The sequence below is a fragment of the Salmo trutta genome, chromosome 2, assembly GCF_901001165.1.
Source record: "Salmo trutta chromosome 2, fSalTru1.1, whole genome shotgun sequence".
Taxonomy (NCBI): domain Eukaryota; kingdom Metazoa; phylum Chordata; class Actinopteri; order Salmoniformes; family Salmonidae; genus Salmo; species Salmo trutta.
The window spans coordinates 13,274,443-13,295,671 of record NC_042958.1 but is presented as its reverse complement, the minus strand read 5'-3'; the positions used below and the strand labels follow the sequence as shown (position 1 = coordinate 13,295,671).

The 21,229-nt window shown below is 42.8% G+C and overlaps 1 protein-coding gene across 3 annotated transcripts in view; it reads right to left on the bottom strand.

Annotated features, from left to right (window-relative positions):
• Positions 1–21,229, bottom strand: part of LOC115150939 (high affinity cAMP-specific 3',5'-cyclic phosphodiesterase 7A-like) — a 42,504-nt gene that overhangs the window by 5,566 nt on the left and 15,709 nt on the right. For 2 of the 3 annotated variants that reach the window (XM_029694790.1, XM_029694807.1), the window contains 3 exons: positions 19,156–19,216; positions 6,191–6,280; positions 46–233 (listed from right to left, as the gene is read on the bottom strand). In XM_029694790.1, the coding sequence (XP_029550650.1) occupies positions 46–233; positions 6,191–6,280; positions 19,156–19,216 (339 nt within the window). The remainder of the gene's footprint in view (positions 1–45; positions 234–6,190; positions 6,281–19,155; positions 19,217–21,229) is intronic. The other variant, XM_029694799.1, reaches the window with a different exon arrangement.

Here is a 21,229-nt window from a genome sequence, read left to right as displayed (position 1 = left end):
ATGCTTACGAGTGTATGATTGGCTAAGAGGGTGTGAGCATCGGACCTTGGCCTGTCCGGTGTAGTCCTCATCCAGGATGTGGAGGGGGTTGAGGTGGGGTGTTCCCCGGAGCAGACGGGAGGAGTGCAGGTACCTCTGGAAGCTGAGCAGTCTGCGGAGCCTCCTGCCAGACACAGGCCCAGCTGAACTGAAGCCAGGACCAGGGATAAGACTAGAGGCTGAGTCTGAGCAGGCTGAAGGCACAGAGACAAAGGCTTAGAACATCAGAGTTATTTAGAAGTAAAGCGTTTACAACATGGTAGATAGAAATATAATGCAATTTCAAGTAACTGTTCAGTGTTTCCAGATTTCTATGAAATATGACCTATAATTACTTACAATATGAGTGAAATAATTGTAAAAAAGTTGAAGGAAAACTATGTATGTTAAAAAGCAGCTTTTCTGTGTTGGAATGTTGTGGGCATACCCCAAGAACAGAATATTGTGGGCATACCCCAAGAACAGAATGTTGTGGGCATACCCCAAGAACAGAATATTGTGGGCATACCCCAAGAACAGAATGTTGTGGGCATACCCCAAGAACAGAATGTTGTGGGCATACCCCAAGAACAGAATATTGTGGGCATACCCCAAGAACAGAATGTTCTGGGCATACCCCAAGAACAGAATATTGTGGGCATACCCCAAGAACAGAATATTGTGGGCATACCCCAAGAACAGAATGTTGTGGGCATATCCAAAGAACAGAATGTTGTGGGCATACCCCAAGAACAGAATGTTGTGGGCATATACCAGTCATTAACAATATTCATGCAAGTAGACTGCTGATTGGCCAGCCCATCCTTCCCAGGAGTATGAGGAAATGGCCGTAATCTTTCAATAGTCTGTCTGAGATACAAGTTTGAGGTGGGGAGTTAATAGTTTCTTTCTCTAATTGATGCTTTGGCCACAAATAAGAGTACAGGACAAGTCAACAACATTATTTGGGTATCAGTTAACAGAATATGAACGTTTAAAAGGGAGAGTTTCACTGGACAGTTACTTAAGTTTCCTGCTCTACAGAAAGGGACAAAGAGGGACACTATATAATCATTTAGTAATGTACTCTGCTTGATAATCCGCAGAGTCTCAAACTGCTCTAAATCCTATTCAGGAATGTTGCACAACAAATGTTTGGGTGGACTTTGGGTGGGTGGACTAGTTTGGGTGGACTAATTTAGACAGTAAGGGCTATCCAAATTACCAAATGTTGAATAAGTGAATAAGAATTAGAATACTGATGAAACAACCGGAATAAATCAATAAGACACGTGTAGAAAACAAATGATTGATGTACTTCATTCCAGTGAGGTCACACTGGATTTAAGACCGGTTGACTATGAACACTACTGCCCAAGGGTGGACACACACACACCTATTCTTAGCCTACTGCCTTGACACACAAGTCGTGCTTTGTCAGTGGACACACACACACACACACCATGGCTGGCTGGAAAGCCATGGTCCTACTTAGGAAGCACGTCAGCATTCCGTGGAAGGCCATTCATTTTAAACCAGGAAGTGAACACGCACACGAAACGTATGTCGGCAGAGAGAGAACTCTTCTGGGCTGGGAGTCCCTGATGTCACGCAGCAGGACTCAGATTCAGGGTTGGGGGGGGGGGTAATTTAAAACATTTAGCAGATGAATTGACATTAAATTCTTGAATTAAATATTGTACAGTATTTCCTCTATAAGACATGACTGAATTAAATGTAACTTCACTTCCTGATCACCAACCCTGCTCAGTCACAAAAGCATTCTTCAGGTTGACTTATTTACATTAAGACAGCCAGTTTTAGATAGCGAGGAGGACTAATCAGTGTGTGAAATAAATAAGATATGCACCAACATCTGTCAGTCAATCTGTCTGGTGTGGCAGATCTATAGAGTTAAAGAAAGGCAGTACTCACAGGGGTAGGGCTGTACGTATCAGATCTACAGAGTTAAAGAAAGGCAGTACTCACAGGGGTAGGGCTGTACGTATCAGATCTATAGAGTTAAAGAAAGGCAGTACTCACAGGGGTAGGGCTGTACGTATCAGATCTACAGAGTTAAAGAAAGGCAGTACTCACAGGGGTAGGGCTGTACGTATCAGATCTACAGAGTTAAAGAAAGGCAGTACTCACAGGGGTAGGGCTGTACGTATCAGATCTATAGAGTTAAAGAAAGGCAGTACTCACAGGGGTAGGGCTGTACGTATCAGATCTACAGGGTTAAAGAAAGGTAGTACTCACAGGGGTAGGGCTGTACGTATCAGATCTACAGAGTTAAAGAAAGGCAGTACTCACAGGGGTAGGGCTGTACGTATCAGATCTACAGGGTTAAAGAAAGGTAGTACTCACAGGGGTAGGGCTGTACATATCAGATCTATAGAGTTAAAGAAAGGCAGTACTCACAGGGGTAGGGCTGTATGTAGCAGATCTATAGAGTTAAAGAAAGGTAGTACTCACAGGGGTAGGGCTGTATGTAGCAGATCTATAGAGTTAAAGAAAGGCAGTACTCACAGGGGTAGGGCTGTACGTATCAGATCTATAGAGTTAAAGAAAGGCAGTACTCACAGGGGTAGGGCTGTACGTATCAGATCTACAGAGTTAAAGAAAGGCAGTACTCACAGGGGTAGGGCTGTACGTATCAGATCTACAGAGTTAAAGAAAGGCAGTACTCACAGGGGTAGGGCTGTACGTATCAGATCTATAGAGTTAAAGAAAGGCAGTACTCACAGGGGTAGGGCTGTACGTATCAGATCTACAGGGTTAAAGAAAGGCAGTACTCACAGGGGTAGGGCTGTTTGTAGCAGATCTACAGGGTTAAAGAAAGGTAGTACTCACAGGGGTAGGGCTGTTTGTAGCAGATCTACAGGGTTAAAGAAAGGTAGTACTCACAGGGGTAGGGCTGTTTGTAGCAGATCTACAGGGTTAAAGAAAGGTAGTACTCACAGGGGTAGGGCTGTACATATCAGATCTATAGAGTTAAAGAAAGGTAGTACTCACAGGGGTAGGGCTGTATGTAGCAGATCTATAGAGTTAAAGAAAGGTAGTACTCACAGGGGTAGGGCTGTATGTAGCAGATCTACAGGGTTAAAGAAAGGTAGTACTCACAGGGGTAGGGCTGTATGTAGCAGATCTATAGAGTTAAAGAAAGGTAGTACTCACAGGGGTAGGGCTGTATGTAGCAGATCTACAGGGTTAAAGAAAGGTAGTACTCACAGGGGTAGGGCTGTACATATCAGATCTATAGAGTTAAAGAAAGGTAGTACTCACAGGGGTAGGGCTGTTTGTAGCAGATCTACAGGGTTAAAGAAAGGTAGTACTCACAGGGGTAGGGCTGTACATATCAGATCTATAGAGTTAAAGAAAGGTAGTACTCACAGGGGTAGGGCTGTACATATCAGATCTACAGGGTTAAAGAAAGGCAGTACTCACAGGGGTAGGGCTGTATGTAGCAGATCTACAGGGTTAAAGAAAGGTAGTACTCACAGGGGTAGGGCTGTATGTAGCAGATCTATAGAGTTAAAGAAAGGTAGTACTCACAGGGGTAGGGCTGTATGTAGCAGATCTACAGAGTTAAAGAAAGGTAGTACTCACAGGGGTAGGGCTGTATGTAGCAGATCTATAGAGTTAAAGAAAGGTAGTACTCACAGGGGTAGGGCTGTATGTAGCAGATCTACAGGGTTAAAGAAAGGTAGTACTCACAGGGGTAGGGCTGTATGTAGCAGATCTATAGAGTTAAAGAAAGGTAGTACTCACAGGGGTAGGGCTGTATGTAGCAGATCTACAGGGTTAAAGAAAGGTAGTACTCACAGGGGTAGGGCTGTACATATCAGATCTATAGAGTTAAAGAAAGGTAGTACTCACAGGGGTAGGGCTGTTTGTAGCAGATCTACAGGGTTAAAGAAAGGTAGTACTCACAGGGGTAGGGCTGTACATATCAGATCTATAGAGTTAAAGAAAGGTAGTACTCACAGGGGTAGGGCTGTACATATCAGATCTACAGGGTTAAAGAAAGGCAGTACTCACAGGGGTAGGGCTGTATGTAGCAGATCTACAGGGTTAAAGAAAGGTAGTACTCACAGGGGTAGGGCTGTATGTAGCAGATCTATAGAGTTAAAGAAAGGTAGTACTCACAGGGGTAGGGCTGTATGTAGCAGATCTACAGAGTTAAAGAAAGGCAGTACTCACAGGGGTAGGGCTGTACGTATCAGATCTACAGGGTTAAAGAAAGGTAGTACTCACAGGGGTAGGGCTGTTTGTATCAGATCTACAGGGTTAAAGAAAGGTAGTACTCACAGGGGTAGGGCTGTACGTATCAGATCTACAGGGTTAAAGAAAGGCAGTACTCACAGGGGTAGGGCTGTTTGTATGTATTTGGGTTCCATCTCTAGCTCTCTTAACTGATGTTTTTACACAACTGCTACTCGCTGTATATTATCTATGCATAGTCACTTTTCAAATGACCTCGACTAACCTGTACCCCCGCACATTGATTCAGTACCGGTACCCCCTGTATAGAGCCTCATTATTGTTATGTACATTTCTTATGTTACTTTTTAAAAAAATTCTGAAATTGCCGGCTGCACGGAGCCACGTAAAACTATGGAAGTCCGTCCCCACCACCATAATACATGTATAATGCAGAGAGTAGATCATACAAAAAGGATATGTTCATTTTTTGATTTGTGTGGTGATTTCAGAGGTGGCACCACACATCCCGGAGTGGTGGGGGAGAAATAGTTTTTCCTGATCTGGTAGACTAACGTAAACAACCCCAGATGTAGGGTGTGACAGTAACCAGCTGTGAAATAAAATAAATAAATCATGTATATAGACTATGATGGGACCATGAATCTTTTTCTAATCAGTACATTTTTTATGTATTTTTTTTAAGTCATGGAAAAACTCCTTGCCCTAGGGAGGATGAAATGATTAAAACCCTGTCAAACTGCAGCAACCTTGTACTTGTCCATATGATATCTATCATATGGGTCCTTTACACAGACAGAGAGACAACAACTGCTATTGGACAATAGAACTAACTAATAGCCGGGCTGAGCTTGCTTTATGAAGGGTTGCATTGTGTAGACCTTTGCATTTGTAATTAAAAAGTTTCTCATACAGTATGTCATCACTATTGTGTTGATTGATTCATTCCAGTCAGTAATTTTGGATTAAAAAAGGTAGCCACCCGCGGTTTGAATATCAACCAAATTTGATCACATTCACATTTTCTCAGAACACAAATAAAATGGGCTTATAAATAGCTTAGTCTTAAATAAGATGTTACCGCTTGGTTTCCCCTGACCAGGCCCAGATGGGATCAGAAGGGCTCTAAGATACCTGCAGCTGTGGTTGTTATAGGCTGCGGTTGATCAGACTGAAGCACAGATCCATTGTGCACAAGTTGACAAATCATGAGGCATTTCAATTTATACATTTCTTGGGATGGCAGGTATGGGCTTCCTTATAAAACAGCTTGTCGCAGCTCCCCAATCAATTCACTTTATATATATGTGTGTGTGTGTGTGTGTGTGTGTGTGTGTGTGTGTGTGTGTGTGTGTGTGTATGTGTGTGTGTGTGTGTGTGTGTGTGTGTGTGTGTGTGTGTGTGTGTGTGTGCGCCTTACGTAAGGGTTAAGGTAGGTCTACTGTACCTTTATATTCATAAGAGGGGGTAGTAGACCTTATCTTACATTTGATAGGCTAGCGTTAATTGATGAGGACATGCACTTAGCAACTCCTGTGCTTTCGTCTTGAAGCTAAAATGTAACCAGTAGCCAGCCTATAGACAAGAAATTAAATACTTTATTGTCAACACATGCTTGTGAATTGTTGCATTATTAAAGACTAATATGGTTTGGTTCCATTTTCAAACGTGTAATATGGTTAAGATAAAAGTCGATTGCAAAGTTGAAGCATGCTGGCTAGTGGCTGTACTGGGATATTTCATAAGGATATTTACAGTAAATGTCTGCTGCCAAGCGCCAAACCCTCTCGTGGCACAAAGTTCCCTTCACTAATGTTAATTGAAAAGTTAATGTACATTTTATTTCAATTGAAATGTCATCACACTGCCTCTCCAACTTTGGTCAATGAGAAAAGCCTCTAAGGCAGGTAGTGAGGAATGGGAAGGTTTTATCATGGTTCATACTCACAGTGTAGGGTGCGGAAGTCGATGCACAGGTACGAGTAGGAACCTTTTCCTTCTGGGTCAAATCCTACCCGACTTCTCACTCTCACATCTCCTAGAGGGAAGCAACACACACATCCTCAAGAGTCATGGAATATACAGTGGAAAAAGAGCTCTCACACACACACACACACACACACACACACACACACACACACACACACACACATCAAAGAGAGGCAACTTGTAGACCACCAAGGCTGTGTTTACAAAGACAGCTCAATTCTGATCTTTTTCCCACTAATTAGTATTTTGACCAATCACATCAGATTTTTCACATCAGATCTTATTGGTCAACAGACCTATTAGTGAAAACAAATATCAGAACTGGGCTGCCTGTGTTAACACAGCCTAAAAGAGCAAGGAAACAGTGACAGCTGAGCATGCAATGCCATGCCAGGCACATAACACATAACACTATTAGTAGTCAGACAGGCTAGGAGCAGCAGAGGGACCTACAGTAACACTAGTATTAGTAGTCAGACAGGCTAGGAGCAGCAGAGGGACCTACAGTAACACTAGTATTAGTAGTCAGACAGGCTAGGAGCAGCAGAGGGACCTACAGTAACACTAGTATTAGTAGTCAGACAGGCTAGGAGCAGCAGAGGGACCTACAGTAACACTAGTATTAGTAGTCAGACAGGCTAGGAGCAGCAGAGGGACCTACAGTAACACTAGTATTAGTAGTCAGACAGGCTAGGAGCAGCAGAGGGACCTACAGTAACACTAGTATTAGTAGTCAGACAGGCTAGGAGCAGCAGAGGGACCTACAGTAACACTAGTATTAGTAGTCAGACAGGCTAGGAGCAGCAGAGGGACCTACAGTAACACTAGTATTAGTAGTCAGACAGGCTAGGAGCAGCAGAGGGACCTACAGTAACACTAGTATTAGTTGTCAGACAGGCTAGGAGCAGCAGAGGGACCTACAGTAACACTAGTATTAGTAGTCAGACAGGCTAGGAGCAGCAGAGGGACCTGCAGTAACACTAGTATTAGTAGTCAGACAGGCTAGGAGCAGCAGAGGGACCTGCAGTAACACTAGTAGTCAGACAGGCTAGGAGCAGCAGAGGGACCTGCAGTAACACTAGTAGTCAGACAGGCTAGGAGCAGCAGAGGGACCTGCAGTAACACTAGTATTAGTAGTCAGACAGGCTAAGAGCAGCAGAGGGACCTACAGTAACACTAGTATTAATAGTCAGACAGGCTAGGAGCAGCAGAGGGACCTGCAGTAACACTAGTATTAGTAGTCAGACAAGCTAGGAGCAGCAGAGGGACCTGCAGTAACACTAGTAGTCAGACAGGCTAGGAGCAGCAGAGGGACCTGCAGTAACACTAGTATTAGTAGTCAGACAGGCTAAGAGCAGCAGAGGGACCTGCAGTAACACTAGTAGTCAGACAGGCTAGGAGCAGCAGAGGGACCTGCAGTAACACTAGTATTAGTAGTCAGACAGGCTAGGAGCAGCAGAGGGACCTACAGTAACACTAGTATTAGTAGTCAGACAGGCTAGGAGCAGCAGAGGGACCTACAGTAACACTAGTATTAGTAGTCAGACAGGCTAGGAGCAGCAGAGGGACCTACAGTAACACTAGTATTAGTAGTCAGACAGGCTAGGAGCAGCAGAGGGACCTACAGTAACACTAGTATTAGTAGTCAGACAGGCTAGGAGCAGCAGAGGGACCTGCAGTAACACTAGTATTAGTAGTCAGACAGGCTAGGAGCAGCAGAGGGACCTGCAGTAACACTAGTAGTCAGACAGGCTAGGAGCAGCAGAGGGACCTGCAGTAACACTAGTAGTCAGACAGGCTAGGAGCAGCAGAGGGACCTGCAGTAACACTAGTATTAATAGTCAGACAAGCTAGGAGCAGCAGAGGGACCTGCAGTAACACTAGTATTAATATTCAGACAGGCTAGGAGCAGCAGAGGGACCTGCAGTAACACTAGTATTAGTAGTCAGACAGGCTAAGAGCAGCAGAGGGACCTACAGTAACACTAGTATTAATAGTCAGACAGGCTAGGAGCAGCAGAGGGACCTGCAGTAACACTAGTATTAGTAGTCAGACAAGCTAGGAGCAGCAGAGGGACCTGCAGTAACACTAGTAGTCAGACAGGCTAGGAGCAGCAGAGGGACCTGCAGTAACACTAGTATTAGTAGTCAGACAGGCTAAGAGCAGCAGAGGGACCTGCAGTAACACTAGTAGTCAGACAGGCTAGGAGCAGCAGAGGGACCTGCAGTAACACTAGTATTAGTAGTCAGACAGGCTAAGAGCAGCAGAGGGACCTGCAGTAACACTAGTAGTCAGACAGGCTAGGAGCAGCAGAGGGACCTGCAGTAACACTAGTATTAGTAGTCAGACAGGCTAGGAGCAGCAGAGGGACCTGCAGTAACACTAGTATTAGTAGTCAGACAGGCTAGGAGCAGCAGAGGGACCTGCAGTAACACTAGTAGTCAGACAGGCTAGGAGCAGCAGCGGGACCTACAGTAACACTAGTATTAGTAGTCAGACAGGCTAGGAGCAGCAGAGGGACCTACAGTAACACTAGTATTAGTAGTCAGACAGGCTAGGAGCAGCAGAGGGACCTACAGTAACACTAGTATTAGTAGTCAGACAGGCTAGGAGCAGCAGAGGGACCTGCAGTAACACTAGTATTAATTGTCAGACAGGCTCGGAGCAGCAGAGGGACCTGCAGTAACACAGTAGAGTAGACAGGTTAGTGCGTTATACTCAGAGATAAGCGCTGACAGTATCGTTATGGTACTATGGTACTTTCCCAGGCAGCCCAGTCAATACTAGTCTTCTATATGAGTCATTCAGCAGTAATGTCAGACTGACAGACTAATGCAGCTCTTCAATACTGATTTGTACATTAGATCAAATCAGGCATACAGTACTGTACAGTCTCTCTCCCACCAGCTTGCTACTTACTTGGGAACAGCTGTTTGAATATAACAAAAGCCCCTCGAAAATAGCAATACTGAGAATTACCATTAAAGGAAGTAATGGATGGTAACATTACATATAGTTTACACAGCATTCACAGATTAAATGAAAATATACAAGGTTATGTATGGTGTAAACAAACTCTTCCACTTTCTCACACAGATGCAATGGCAAGTAATTGTGTGTGTGTGTGTGTTGAGATGCAGAGAGTCAAGTTTTTCCATTCTGCGTGCCAACGGGCCTTGAGCTGGGGGGGAAATACGGGTAAGACAGTTGATTACCCATGTGTCCTGACCTCTACACTCTAATGTTCTTAAACCCACTGTATGACAACACAGCAACAGATCAGACTGGCCTAGGAACTTTTCACAGACCCTGGCAAATAGCCAGCATGTCCTAAACTGGGACCCTGCTGCACCTCTTAACAAGAACTGTAATATCCACTGAGTCCACACAAACACATGCTCTCAAAGTAGGCCTAATACTAGAGTCAGAGATAACCAGGGGAAAGCTAGCAACAGTAAATCAATTGTTAAGTCGTTGAATTAAACTTCCTGCTGAAGCAAAATAACTAATGATTTAGATTGTCTTCAGATTTTTTTAACTAGTGTGAGGTCAGTAATCGGTGTGGGTTTTTATCGAACTTCATCTTCCAACAACATATTATCAAAAAATACTACAGGTGTAAGATCCGAATTTGATCACCCTGTTGTTGCAGGAAATGTCCTGCACAGCAGGAAATGCAAATCTGTAGTGTATTCAAGGTTATCACAAACTATTTGCAGTATGAACCATAATGGCTTCCACCAGGCAGGAATTAACAAAGATTATCTATATACTGTAGGGTGTCCACCCACCTCTGTCCAAAGCGGGTGTAAACACACTTTGGTGATGAAATTTCACTTATGTTATAAAATACATTTTACCAAGACAAATATGATTCTTCATGTTCTGAATAAATTATCAATATTTAAATAACACATCATTAACATTATATCCAAAAAGTCGGATCTCGTAACCTAATACATCCCATAATAAGCAGAGCTTGAAGGAGCGGTGCCCGTTTCTCGCAGCGGCTTTTAAAGACATGTTGTGAAGCTCGTCTGCAAAATTGCGGGTTTCAAAAAGCTAAATTAACACAAGCTGAATTAGATGTAAAAGGCATTGAAAATAAAAAGCTTGCGGTACGCTCAGTGTACCGTTGACGTTTAACAGAGATACGCTTTACGTGAGAAATCTTTGAAAAAGAACAGGAATTTCACATGAATATGAAAAACCTGTACTCCACTGCACAAAAATGTAAAGTGTAGGTCCCATGTTTCATGAGCTGAAATACATAATCCCATAAATGTTCCATATGCACAAAAATATTATTTATCGCAAATATAAACGCAATATGCAACAATTTCAAAGATTTTACTCAGTTACAGTTCATATAAAGAAATCAGTCAATTGAAATAAATGCATTAGGCGATAACCTATGGATTTCACATGACTGGGAATACAGATATGCATCTGTTGATCACAGATGCCTTAAAACAACTTAAGAACTCTTAAATCGTGTGGTTATATCCAATATAACTCCAATCCACATGATTAGGTCTGTCTTCTCTATATGACTTCACAGTGTGTTTGGCAGTTTGTTAGGACAATGCTACTGTCCAGATTTTTTTGCATTTCTTTTTCTCTGTCCTCTGTTGATTTAGTCACCATAATTTTGGCCAACCTACAAGGGTTAATAAAAACTTTTGTATGGATTATGATAACCAGCGGTCCAAACCTTGTCTCATTCTCAGAGGAGTATCTACACAATTTACATATTATTTTACACATTGGTCAAAAGATGCGTTTTTGATTAGACACCCTATATACACTGACAAGATAAGGGACTGGACTAGAGGTCGACCGATTAATCGGAATGGCCGATTAATTTGGGCCGATTTCAAGTTTTCATAACAATCGGTATTTTTGGCCACCGATTTGCCGATTAAAAATATATACATATAATTGTAAAAAAAAAAATCTAAATTACACCTTTATTTAACTAGGCAAGTCAGATTAAGAACACATTCTTATTTTCAATGACGGCCTAGGAACGGGGGTTAACTGCCTTGTTCAGGGGGGATTCGGGGATTCATTTTTGCAACCTTCTGGTTACTAGTCCAACGCTCTAACCACCTGCCTTACATTGCACTCCACGAGGAGCCTGCATGGCAGGCTGACTACCTGTTACGCGAGGGCAGCAAGAAGCCAAGGTAATTTGCTAGCTAGCATTAAACTTATCTTATAAAAAACTATCAATCTTAACATAATCACTAGTTAACTACACATGGTTGATATTACTAGTTTATCTAACGTGTCCTGCGTTGCATATAATCGATGCGGTGCCTGTTAATTTCTCATCGAATCACAGCCTACTTCGACAAACGGGTGATGATTTAACAAGCGCATTTGCGAAAAAAGCACTGTCGTTGCACCAATGTACCTAAACATAAACATCAATGCCTTTCTTTAAAATCAATACACAAGTATATATTTTTAAACCTGTATATTTAGTTACTATTGCCTGCTAATATGAAATTGTGTCACTGCTCTTGCGTTCATTGCCTGGCTCGTTACGAACTAATTTGCCAGAATTTTACGTAATTATGACATACCATTGAAGGTTGTGCAATGTAACAGGAATATTTAGACTTAGGGATGCCACCCGTTAGATAAAATACGGAACGGTTCCGTATTTCACTGAAAGAAAAAAAAGTTTTGTTTTCGAGATGAGGCTCGTATTTCTGTGTGTTTATTATATTATAATTAAGTCTATGATTTGATAGAGCAGTCTGACTGAGCGGCGGTAGGGACCAGCAGGCTCGTAAGCATTCATTCAAACAGCACTTTCGTTTGTTTTGCCAGCAGCTTTCACAATGCATTGCGCTGTTTATGACTTCAAGCCTGTCAACTCCCAAGATTAGGCTGGTGTAACCGATGTGAAATGACTAGCTAGTTAGCGGGTGCACGCTAATAGTGTTTCAAACGTCACTCGCTCTGAGACTTGGAGTAGTTGTTCCCCTTGCTCTGCATGGGTAACACTGCTTCGAGGGTGGCTGTTGTCGATGTGTTCCTGGTTTGAGCCCAGGTAGGAGCGAGGAGAGGGACGGAAGCTATACTGTTACACTGGCAATACGAAAGTGCCTATAAGAACATCCAATAGTCAAAGGTATATGAAATACAAATCGTATAGAGAGAAATAGTCCTATAATTCCTATAATAACTACAACCTAAAACTTCTTACCTGGGAATATTGAAGACTCATGTTAAAAGGAACCACCAGCTTTCATATGTTCTCATGTTCTGAGCAAGGCACTTAAACGTTAGCTTTCTTACATGGCACATATTGCACTTTTACTTTCTTCTCCAACACTTTGTTTTTGCATTATTTAAACCAAATTGAACATGTTTATTTATTTGAGGCTAAATTGATTTTATTTATGTATTATATTAAGTTAAAATAAGTGTTCATTCAGTATTGTTGTAATTGTCATTATTACAAATACATTTTAAAAAACGGCCCATTAATCGGCATCGGTTTTTTGGTCCTCCGATAATCGGTATCGGCGTTGAAAATTCATAATCGGTCGACCTTTATACTGGACTGTTCGAACAATGGGAATAAATGTCCCCAAATGAGGGAGGAGGCGGGATCATTCTAGCCAGGAATTGAGCAAATGTCAGGTCTGCTGAGCGCAAACTTGAACTTTGTGAAAAATCTGTGCAACTTCCGGTGTGCGTTTACTGTGAACACAGAGGCTGTACCCGCTTTAAGTTACAGTTTTAACAGTGGCCAAGTAGCCAACAGTGGCTATTTGATCATAATGTAGACCTACCAGAGTAACCTACCATCAAAAACAATAGAGACACATAACATAACAGTCGAATATGGAAATAGCTGTTCTATCATTCAGCCTACAGTAGCAGCCAACTTGTGGTGTTCAATGCCTACATTCCATTAGACTTTTGAAAAAAACAAACATGCAGGACTTGACATTAACCTGTTTTGTTTATCTATTTGTCCTTCAGACAAGGGTATGACTGAAAATATTGTGTTTGATGCAAGAAACCACTTTACAAAATACAATTCATTATCACAGAATCAGAGAAATTACGCTACGCTCTGCCTATTGGCTACTTAGCGTATTCAAGACCGTCTCGAAAATACAACACTTCCCCTTTAAGATATAAAAAGCTCTTTACCTGACTCGCTTTTCAAAGATGGCTAGAAATGCACACGTTTTGTGCTCTTGTAGGAAGCAACCACTCCCCCATTGTTGACAAGAAATTAGCTATAACTGGACTAATAACTCACTAACTATCAAGGAATATGAACAAATGTGTACACATGGCTACATGCAGCTCTCACTTTGATCTCAAAACAAGCACATCTACTCACGACCGCTCATGCTGTAGCCTAAACACAGTCCAGTTCACAGTGAATGGCACAGATCCATATATGGCAATAGCTATTTGCATATCGGCCTACTGCAGCTCTGATTGGTTATGGCGCACCAGTCTGTGTAGAGTATGGGCCTGTCAATGCAATAGAATCCTACTCCAATGCGCTCTGCCTACAAGAAATTATCTTGCACAGTTAGTTTTACATACTAAATCTAGCCTATTTCGTTTTGTTTCGGTATAATACATTGAAAGTGGCTAATATTGCATTGATTCCGATCACAATTCCTACAGTAGAATGAAACGTTGATAGTGTTATCTAAAACGGGAAAACTGTAGAAAATTGAGTGAAGTTCAATCTCGTGCTTCTCTCCGCCGGCTCATATTTGACTGACCTCCATACCAAAAAATCCCCACTTCCTCTGCTTCACTGTATTTTTGAGCAGACAGATTTTGGGACAGTCATGCCTCTCGCTTTGACGTTTCCTCTCTGGGGGGGCCCAGAGTATTACCTGGTCAGGTCACATGGTCAGAGAAATCTCTGGGCCCTGTGTATATAATCTCCCATAACAGCAGAACCAATTATTTATATATACACTAGATGACTGATAGGGGGCGCTGTGTTGAAGCCACCATGCCTCCATCTTGACACTCCTCCACCATTGTAATAAGTATTTTTGAGGCTATAGAAATGCATGTATTAATGTCTATATTAGTTTTTGTCACATGTATTCTATTACAGACACCTTAATGCGTACTTTTAAATTATATGTGAGCTAAACATAAAAAATATATTTTTTAAAGATATATATATACACTGCTCAAAAAAATAAAGGGAACACTAAAATAACACATCCTAGATCTGAATGAATGAAATAATCTTATTAAATACTTTTTTCTTTACATAGTTGAATGTGCTGACAACAAAATCACACAAAAATAATCCATGGAAATCCAATTTATCAACCCATGGAGGTCTGGATTTGGAGTCACACTCAAAATGAAAGTGGAAAACCACACTACAGGCTGATCCAACTTTGATGTAATGTCCTTAAAACAAGTCAAAATGAGGCTCAGTAGTGTGTGTGGCCTCCACGTGCCTGTATGACCTCCCTACAACGCCTGGGCATGCTCCTGATGAGGTGGCGGATGGTCTCCTGAGGGATCTCCTCCCAGACCTGGACTAAAGCATCCGCCAACTCCTGGCCAGTCTGTGGTGCAACGTGGCGTTGGTGGATGGAGCGAGACATGATGTCCCAGATGTGCTCAATTGGATTCAGGTCTGGGGAACGGGCGGGCCAGTCCATAGCATCAATGCCTTCCTCTTGCAGGAACTGCTGACACACTCCAGCCACATGAGGTCTAGCATTGTCTTGCATTAGGAGGAACCCAGGGCCAACCGCACCAGCATATGGTCTCACAAGGGGTCTGAGGATCTCATCTCGGTACCTAATGGCAGTCAGGCTACCTCTGGCGAGCACATGGAGGGCTGTGCGGCCCCCCAAAGAAATGCCACCCCACACCATGACTGACCCACCGCCAAACCGGTCATGCTGGAGGATGTTGCAGGCAGCAGAACGTTCTCCACGGCGTCTCCAGACTCTGTCGCGTCTGTCACAGGTGCTCAGTGTGAACCTGCTTTCATCTGTGAAGAGCACAGGGCGCCAGTGGCGAATTTGCCAATCTTGGTGTTCTCTGGCAAATGCCAAACGTCCTGCACGGTGTTGGGCTGTAAGCACAACCCCCACCTGTGGACGTCGGGCCCTCATACCACCCTCATGGAGTCTGTTTCTGACCGTTTGAGCAGACACATGCACATTTGTGGCCTGCTGGAGGTCATTTTGCAGGGCTCTGGCAGTGCTCCTCCTGCTCCTCCTTGCACAAAGGCGGAGGTAGCGGTCCTGCTGCTGGGTTGTTGCCCTCCTACGGCCTCCTCCACGTCTCCTGATGTACTGGCCTGTCTCCTGGTAGCGCCTCCATGCTCTGGACACTACGCTGACAGACACAGCAAACCTTCTTGCCACAGCTCGCATTGATGTGCCATCCTGGATGAGCTGCACTACCTGAGCCACTTGTGTGGGTTGTAGACTCCGTCTCATGCTACCACTAGAGTGAAAGCACCACCAGCATTCAAAAGTGACCAAAACATCAGCCAGGAAGCATAGAGGATGTTGCAGGCAGCAGAACGTTCTCCACGGCGTCTCCAGACTCTGTCACGTCTGTCACATGTGCTCACATGTTCTCTCTTTCTCTCTTTCTTTCTTTCTTTCTTTCTTTCTCTCTGAGGACCTGAGTCCTAGGACCATGCCTCAGGACTACCTGGCATGATGACTCCTTGCTGTCCCCAGTCCACCTGGCCATGCTGCTGCTCCAGTTTCAACTGTTCTGCCTGCGGCTATGGAACCCTGACCTGTTCACCGGACGTGCTTGTTGCACCCTCGACAACTACTATGATTATTATTATTTGACCATGATGGTCATTTATGAACATTTTAACATCTTGACCATGTTCTGTTATAATATCCACCCGGCACAGCCAGAAGAGGACTGGCCACCCCTCATAGCCTGGTTCCTCTCTAGGTTTCTTCCTAGGTTTTTGGCCTTTCTAGGGAGTTTTTCCTAGGGAGTTTTTCCTAGCCACCGTGCTTCTTTCACATGCATTGATTGCTGTTTGGGGTTTTAGGCTGGGTTTCTGTACAGCACTTTGAGATTTCAGCTGATGTACAAAGGGCTATATAAATAAATTTGATTTGATTTGATAGGAACTGAGAAGTGGTCTGTGGTCACCACCTGCAGAACCACTCCTTTATTGGGGGTGTCTTGCTAATTGCCTATAATTTCCACCTGTTGTCTATTCCATTTGCACAACAGCATGTGAAATGTATTGTCAATCAGTGTTGCTTCCTAAGTGGGCAGTTTGATTTCACAGAAGTGTGATTGACTTGGAGTTACATTGTGTTGTTTAAGTGTTCCCTTTATTTGAGCAGTATATATATATAAAGTATCATTTTTAGAGAGTACTAGTGTTACTGTCCCCCACTAGAACCAAAAAAATACTTAATTACATGCAATTTTGTCATTGAAACATTTAATTGGAGGACTGCTCCAACTGAGGAGTGCCAATATAGCCGACCGGTGGCTTCAAAGCATCTCATTGGCCAATAAATACATACATCATCAGCAATCCAGGGTTTATATATATATATATAAACCCTGGATATATGATATATATATCATTGAACCGAACAGGCCATGTATCCCCACATGAGTCTACTCTGTTTTGGTATGATCTGGTCAACTAGACTGGGACTCCCTGTTGTAGGCAGGGCTAAATCTAATTCAATTCCAGAAGCGTTATCCCCAATTGTTGTGTGGCAGTGCAGTTAACATAACCAACATACACAGTGTAGATTTAGAACACCTTCCTAAAAATTGTTGCACCACCTTTTGCCCTTAGAACAGCCTCAATTCGTCAGGGCATGAACGCTACAAGGTGTCAAAAGCATTCCACAGGGATGCTGGCCCATGTTGACTCCAATGCTTCCCACAGTTGTGTCAAGTTGGCTGGATGTCCTTTGGTTGGTGGACCATTCTTGATACACACGGGTGTGAAAAACCCAGCAGCATTGCAGTTCTTGACACACTCAAACCGTTGCCAGGCACCTAGTACCATACCCGGTTCAAAGGCACTTAAATCTGTTGTCTTGTCCATTCACCCTCTGAATGGTACACATACACAATCCATGCCTCAATTATCTCAAGGCTTAAAAATCCTTCTTTAACTGTCGTCTCCCCTTCATCTAAACTGATTGAAGTGGATTTAACAAGTGACATCAGTAAGGGATCATAGCTTTCAGCTAGCCAGTCTCATGGTCCTCAGTGTACATACCAACAAGACAGGAGAGACTGTTACAAACAACAACCACACAGGCAAGCACCCACACTGGTCTAAGTAGAGTGGACTCCTGGCATCCATACAGAGGGCATAGAACATTCCAGAGGCCTATGGGCCCAGCAGGACACAAAATTAGATCTCTGCCTCAGAAAATCAGCTAAAAATTCAAAGAAAGGCTTAATACTGTGGACTGACAGCTGACCTGGACGGACGCATTCATGACTTAAGCCTTGTTTGATGGTGAGATTATCAAAGGGACCAGGGATTGACCAAAGAGGTATACTATGAAGAACACTAGAACACTAGCCAGCTTCAGTTAGCTTCACATTCCAGCTCAGGCTTCAACCATACTACGACGGTGGATATTGCTCATCCACCTGACGCCAACTCTAGCAGGCTTGTAACTGCGTGTGCATGTCGCACACGGTTAGTCAAACGCCCAACTCTTCACGCAGACAATGCTGAAACATCAATCCATGGATGAGTCTGTGACATTTTAATTTGTGCCAAAAAAAAAAATATAATAATATCTTGCAAATTCAGCAGGCTATGGTGTGAAATAGGCTTTTAGAAGGGCCGTCTTTACTTTATTACTTATCGTTAATGCAGTCTTTGGTGTGCACAATATATATTTTTCCCACCCATAATTCTATTAAGTTATAAAGTCTTACTGTGCAGGAAGTTTCTAATTCATTCTGATTACTCATGTGTAATATGATAGGTAGTTTAAAATAATTTAAGACAAAAAAAACCATTTGATCAATCAAATATTTAATCAGTCATCTTCCTCAAATGAAGGGGATGATGACAGAATCTTTGCGAGAAGGAGGAAAATTACTTAATTGGTCCTCAACTCACAGCTCAGAGACTTCATTCAGGATAAATGGAGTTAGCCCTGAGTTAGCCTGCCCCGGAGCAGGTTAGTTCTGAAGGATTCGTTGCCATAGAAATTTACCAGACTAAAAAGGTGAGCCACTTTCGTGGTACCGGTTATCCCGAATTGAAATCAAGAGTTTACCAAATTTACCTCAGTAACTCCTCAAACTTGATTCGTAGTATAGGGCTCAGATGAAAGGGTCTACTATCCAGCCATCTATCCCTCTTTCAATCTCAAATTCAAGGCAACACACAGTATTATATATAGAGCTTTGATCACAAGGAACTCCCATCTCAAATGACTCGAGCAAACAGCAAAATTAGCTTTAAAAAAACGAATAAAACACCACTCTGTCTGACCTAGTTATGTATACTGTATGTAGTAATGTATGTATGCATATAGGTCTGTAACGTCTATGTTCATGTTTTTACATTTTATGTAAATTGTTTAAGTATTTTTGTCTGTAATGTCTAAAATCCAAATATCCGTCCCTCTCACATTTCTCAACTTATCGATCCCTCTCTCGAGTTTCTCAACTTATCGATCCCTCTCTCGCGTTTCTCAACATATCCATCCCTTTCTCGCGTTTTGTTACTCAAGTTATATAATGTGTCAGAAAATTATTTGAGAAATTGTTTCCTTTCCTTGATGCAATCTAGAAGCCTGATGATGCCTGTTCATTCTGAATATGGGGACGGTGTGCAGGGCTAACAGTAACTAGCATAAGTTGTTCTGTACTGTATGTGATGTGTATGTGACAGTGGGTAGTACTCACCGAGCATACGAATGTACAGAGCGGTCTGATCTGAGCTGTCATAAGAGATAGCCCCTCGTCTCTGGAGAGAGGAGAGAGAGAAAAAAAATGTTGTTTTTTGCTAAACATGAATGCTTCCGAGACAGTCAGTAGAGCACCAGAGAAATATGTAACGAATGAAATGCAACAGTTAAATAATACAGGTAGTGTTGGCCTACTGGTTACTAAAGTCATTTAGGTGAGGTTCATGTGGTTCATTTTGTTCTGCGGAGGACTGCTAGGCTGCTGAACTGTTGCGTTAAACGAATAAAGAGTTTCCTCATCTGTATGATGCTGCGTGCGCACACACCCACCCACTGTTTATCAGCTTGCGCGGGAAACACGTGGAGAGAGTGTTTGTGTGGTGTGTGAGAGATATTGTGTGAGAGACTGTACTGTGTGTCGAGCAGGGCTTTCCAACCCTGTTCCTGGAGAGCTAGCCTCCTGTAGGTTTTCGGTCCAACCCCAGGTATAACTAACCTGATTCAGCTTATCAACCAGCAAATTAGCAGAATCAGGTGCGCTAGATTAGGGTTGGAATGAAAACATACAGGACAGTAGCTCTCCAGGAACAAGGTTGGCGAGCCCTGGTGTTGGGGAACATGCTGCTCCAAACAGAGTTGAGTTGTCCATCTGGTAAAACCTTAGACTTAATTACACCTCGTTTCCCCCAGTAATATGCTCCTTGTTACCGTGACGATAGAGCAAAGCTGCTTGCTGATTAGGACAGCAGCAGAAGACACTCCCACTGACTCTCTAGGTTTACCAAGCACGAGAGATGGAAAGAGAGAGGGGGGAGGAGAGAGAGTGAGACAGACAAGAACATACACAGAAAAAGAGAAAGTGAGACAGACCAGGCATTCCTTCCGACTGGGACTGAGGGTAAGAGTATTCATATAGCCAAAAGATGGAAAACATTGTCTAAATTGAACACAAACGTAGACCTAGGACAATACCAGATCATCATATATATATATATATATACACACACAGTTGAAGTCAGAAGTTTACATACACCTTATCCAAATAAATTTTAACTCAGCTTTTCACAATTCCTGACATTTAATCCTTGTAAACATTCCCTGACTTAGGTCAGTTAGAATCACCACTTTATTTTAAGAATGTGAAATGTCAGAATAATTGTAGAGAGAATTATTTATTTCAACTTTTATTTTTCATCACATTCCCAGTGGGTCAGAAGTTTACATACACTCAATTAGTATTTGGTAGCATTGCCTTTAAAATGTTTAACTTGGGTCAAACGTTTCGGGTAGCCTTCCACAAGCTTCCCACAATAAGTTGGGTGAATTTTGGCCCATTCCTCCTGACAGAGCTGGTGTAACTGAGTCAGGTTTGTAGGCCTACTTGCTCGCACACAACTTTGGAAGTATGCTTGGGGTCATTGTCCATTTGGAAGACCCATTTGCGACCAAGCTTTAACCTGTTGGGGTGTAGGGGGCAGTATTTTCACGGCCGGATAAAAACGTACCCAATTTAAACAGGTTACTACTCTGGCCCAGAAACTAGAATATGCATATTATTAGTAGATTTGGATAGAAAACACTCTGAAGTTTCTAAAACTGTTTAAATGGTGTCTGTGAGTATAAGGGTACTCATATGGCAGGCAAAAACCTGAGAAAAATCCAAGCAGGAAGTGGAAAGTCTGAGAATTGTAGTTCTTCTTCTGATTCTCTATCGAAACTACAGTGTCTGTGGGGTGACGTTGCACTTCCTAATGCTTCCATTGGATGTCAACAGCCTTCAGAAAGTGGTTTGAGCATTCTCCTGTCACTGGGCAGATAATAGGAGCTCAGTTACTGAGTGGACTGCCTGGCAACAAAGGGATTGGATATGCGCCGTCACGCGAGCGCACCATTCCTTCTTTTTCTTCTTGAATGAATATGCTATTGTCCGGTTGGAATATTATCGCAATTTTACGTTAAAAATACCATAAAGATTGATTTTAAACAGCGTTTGACATGCTTCTAAGTACGGTAATGGAACATTTTGACTTTTCGTCTCTGGTACCGCGCTCGCGCGGTATGCCTTTGGCTAG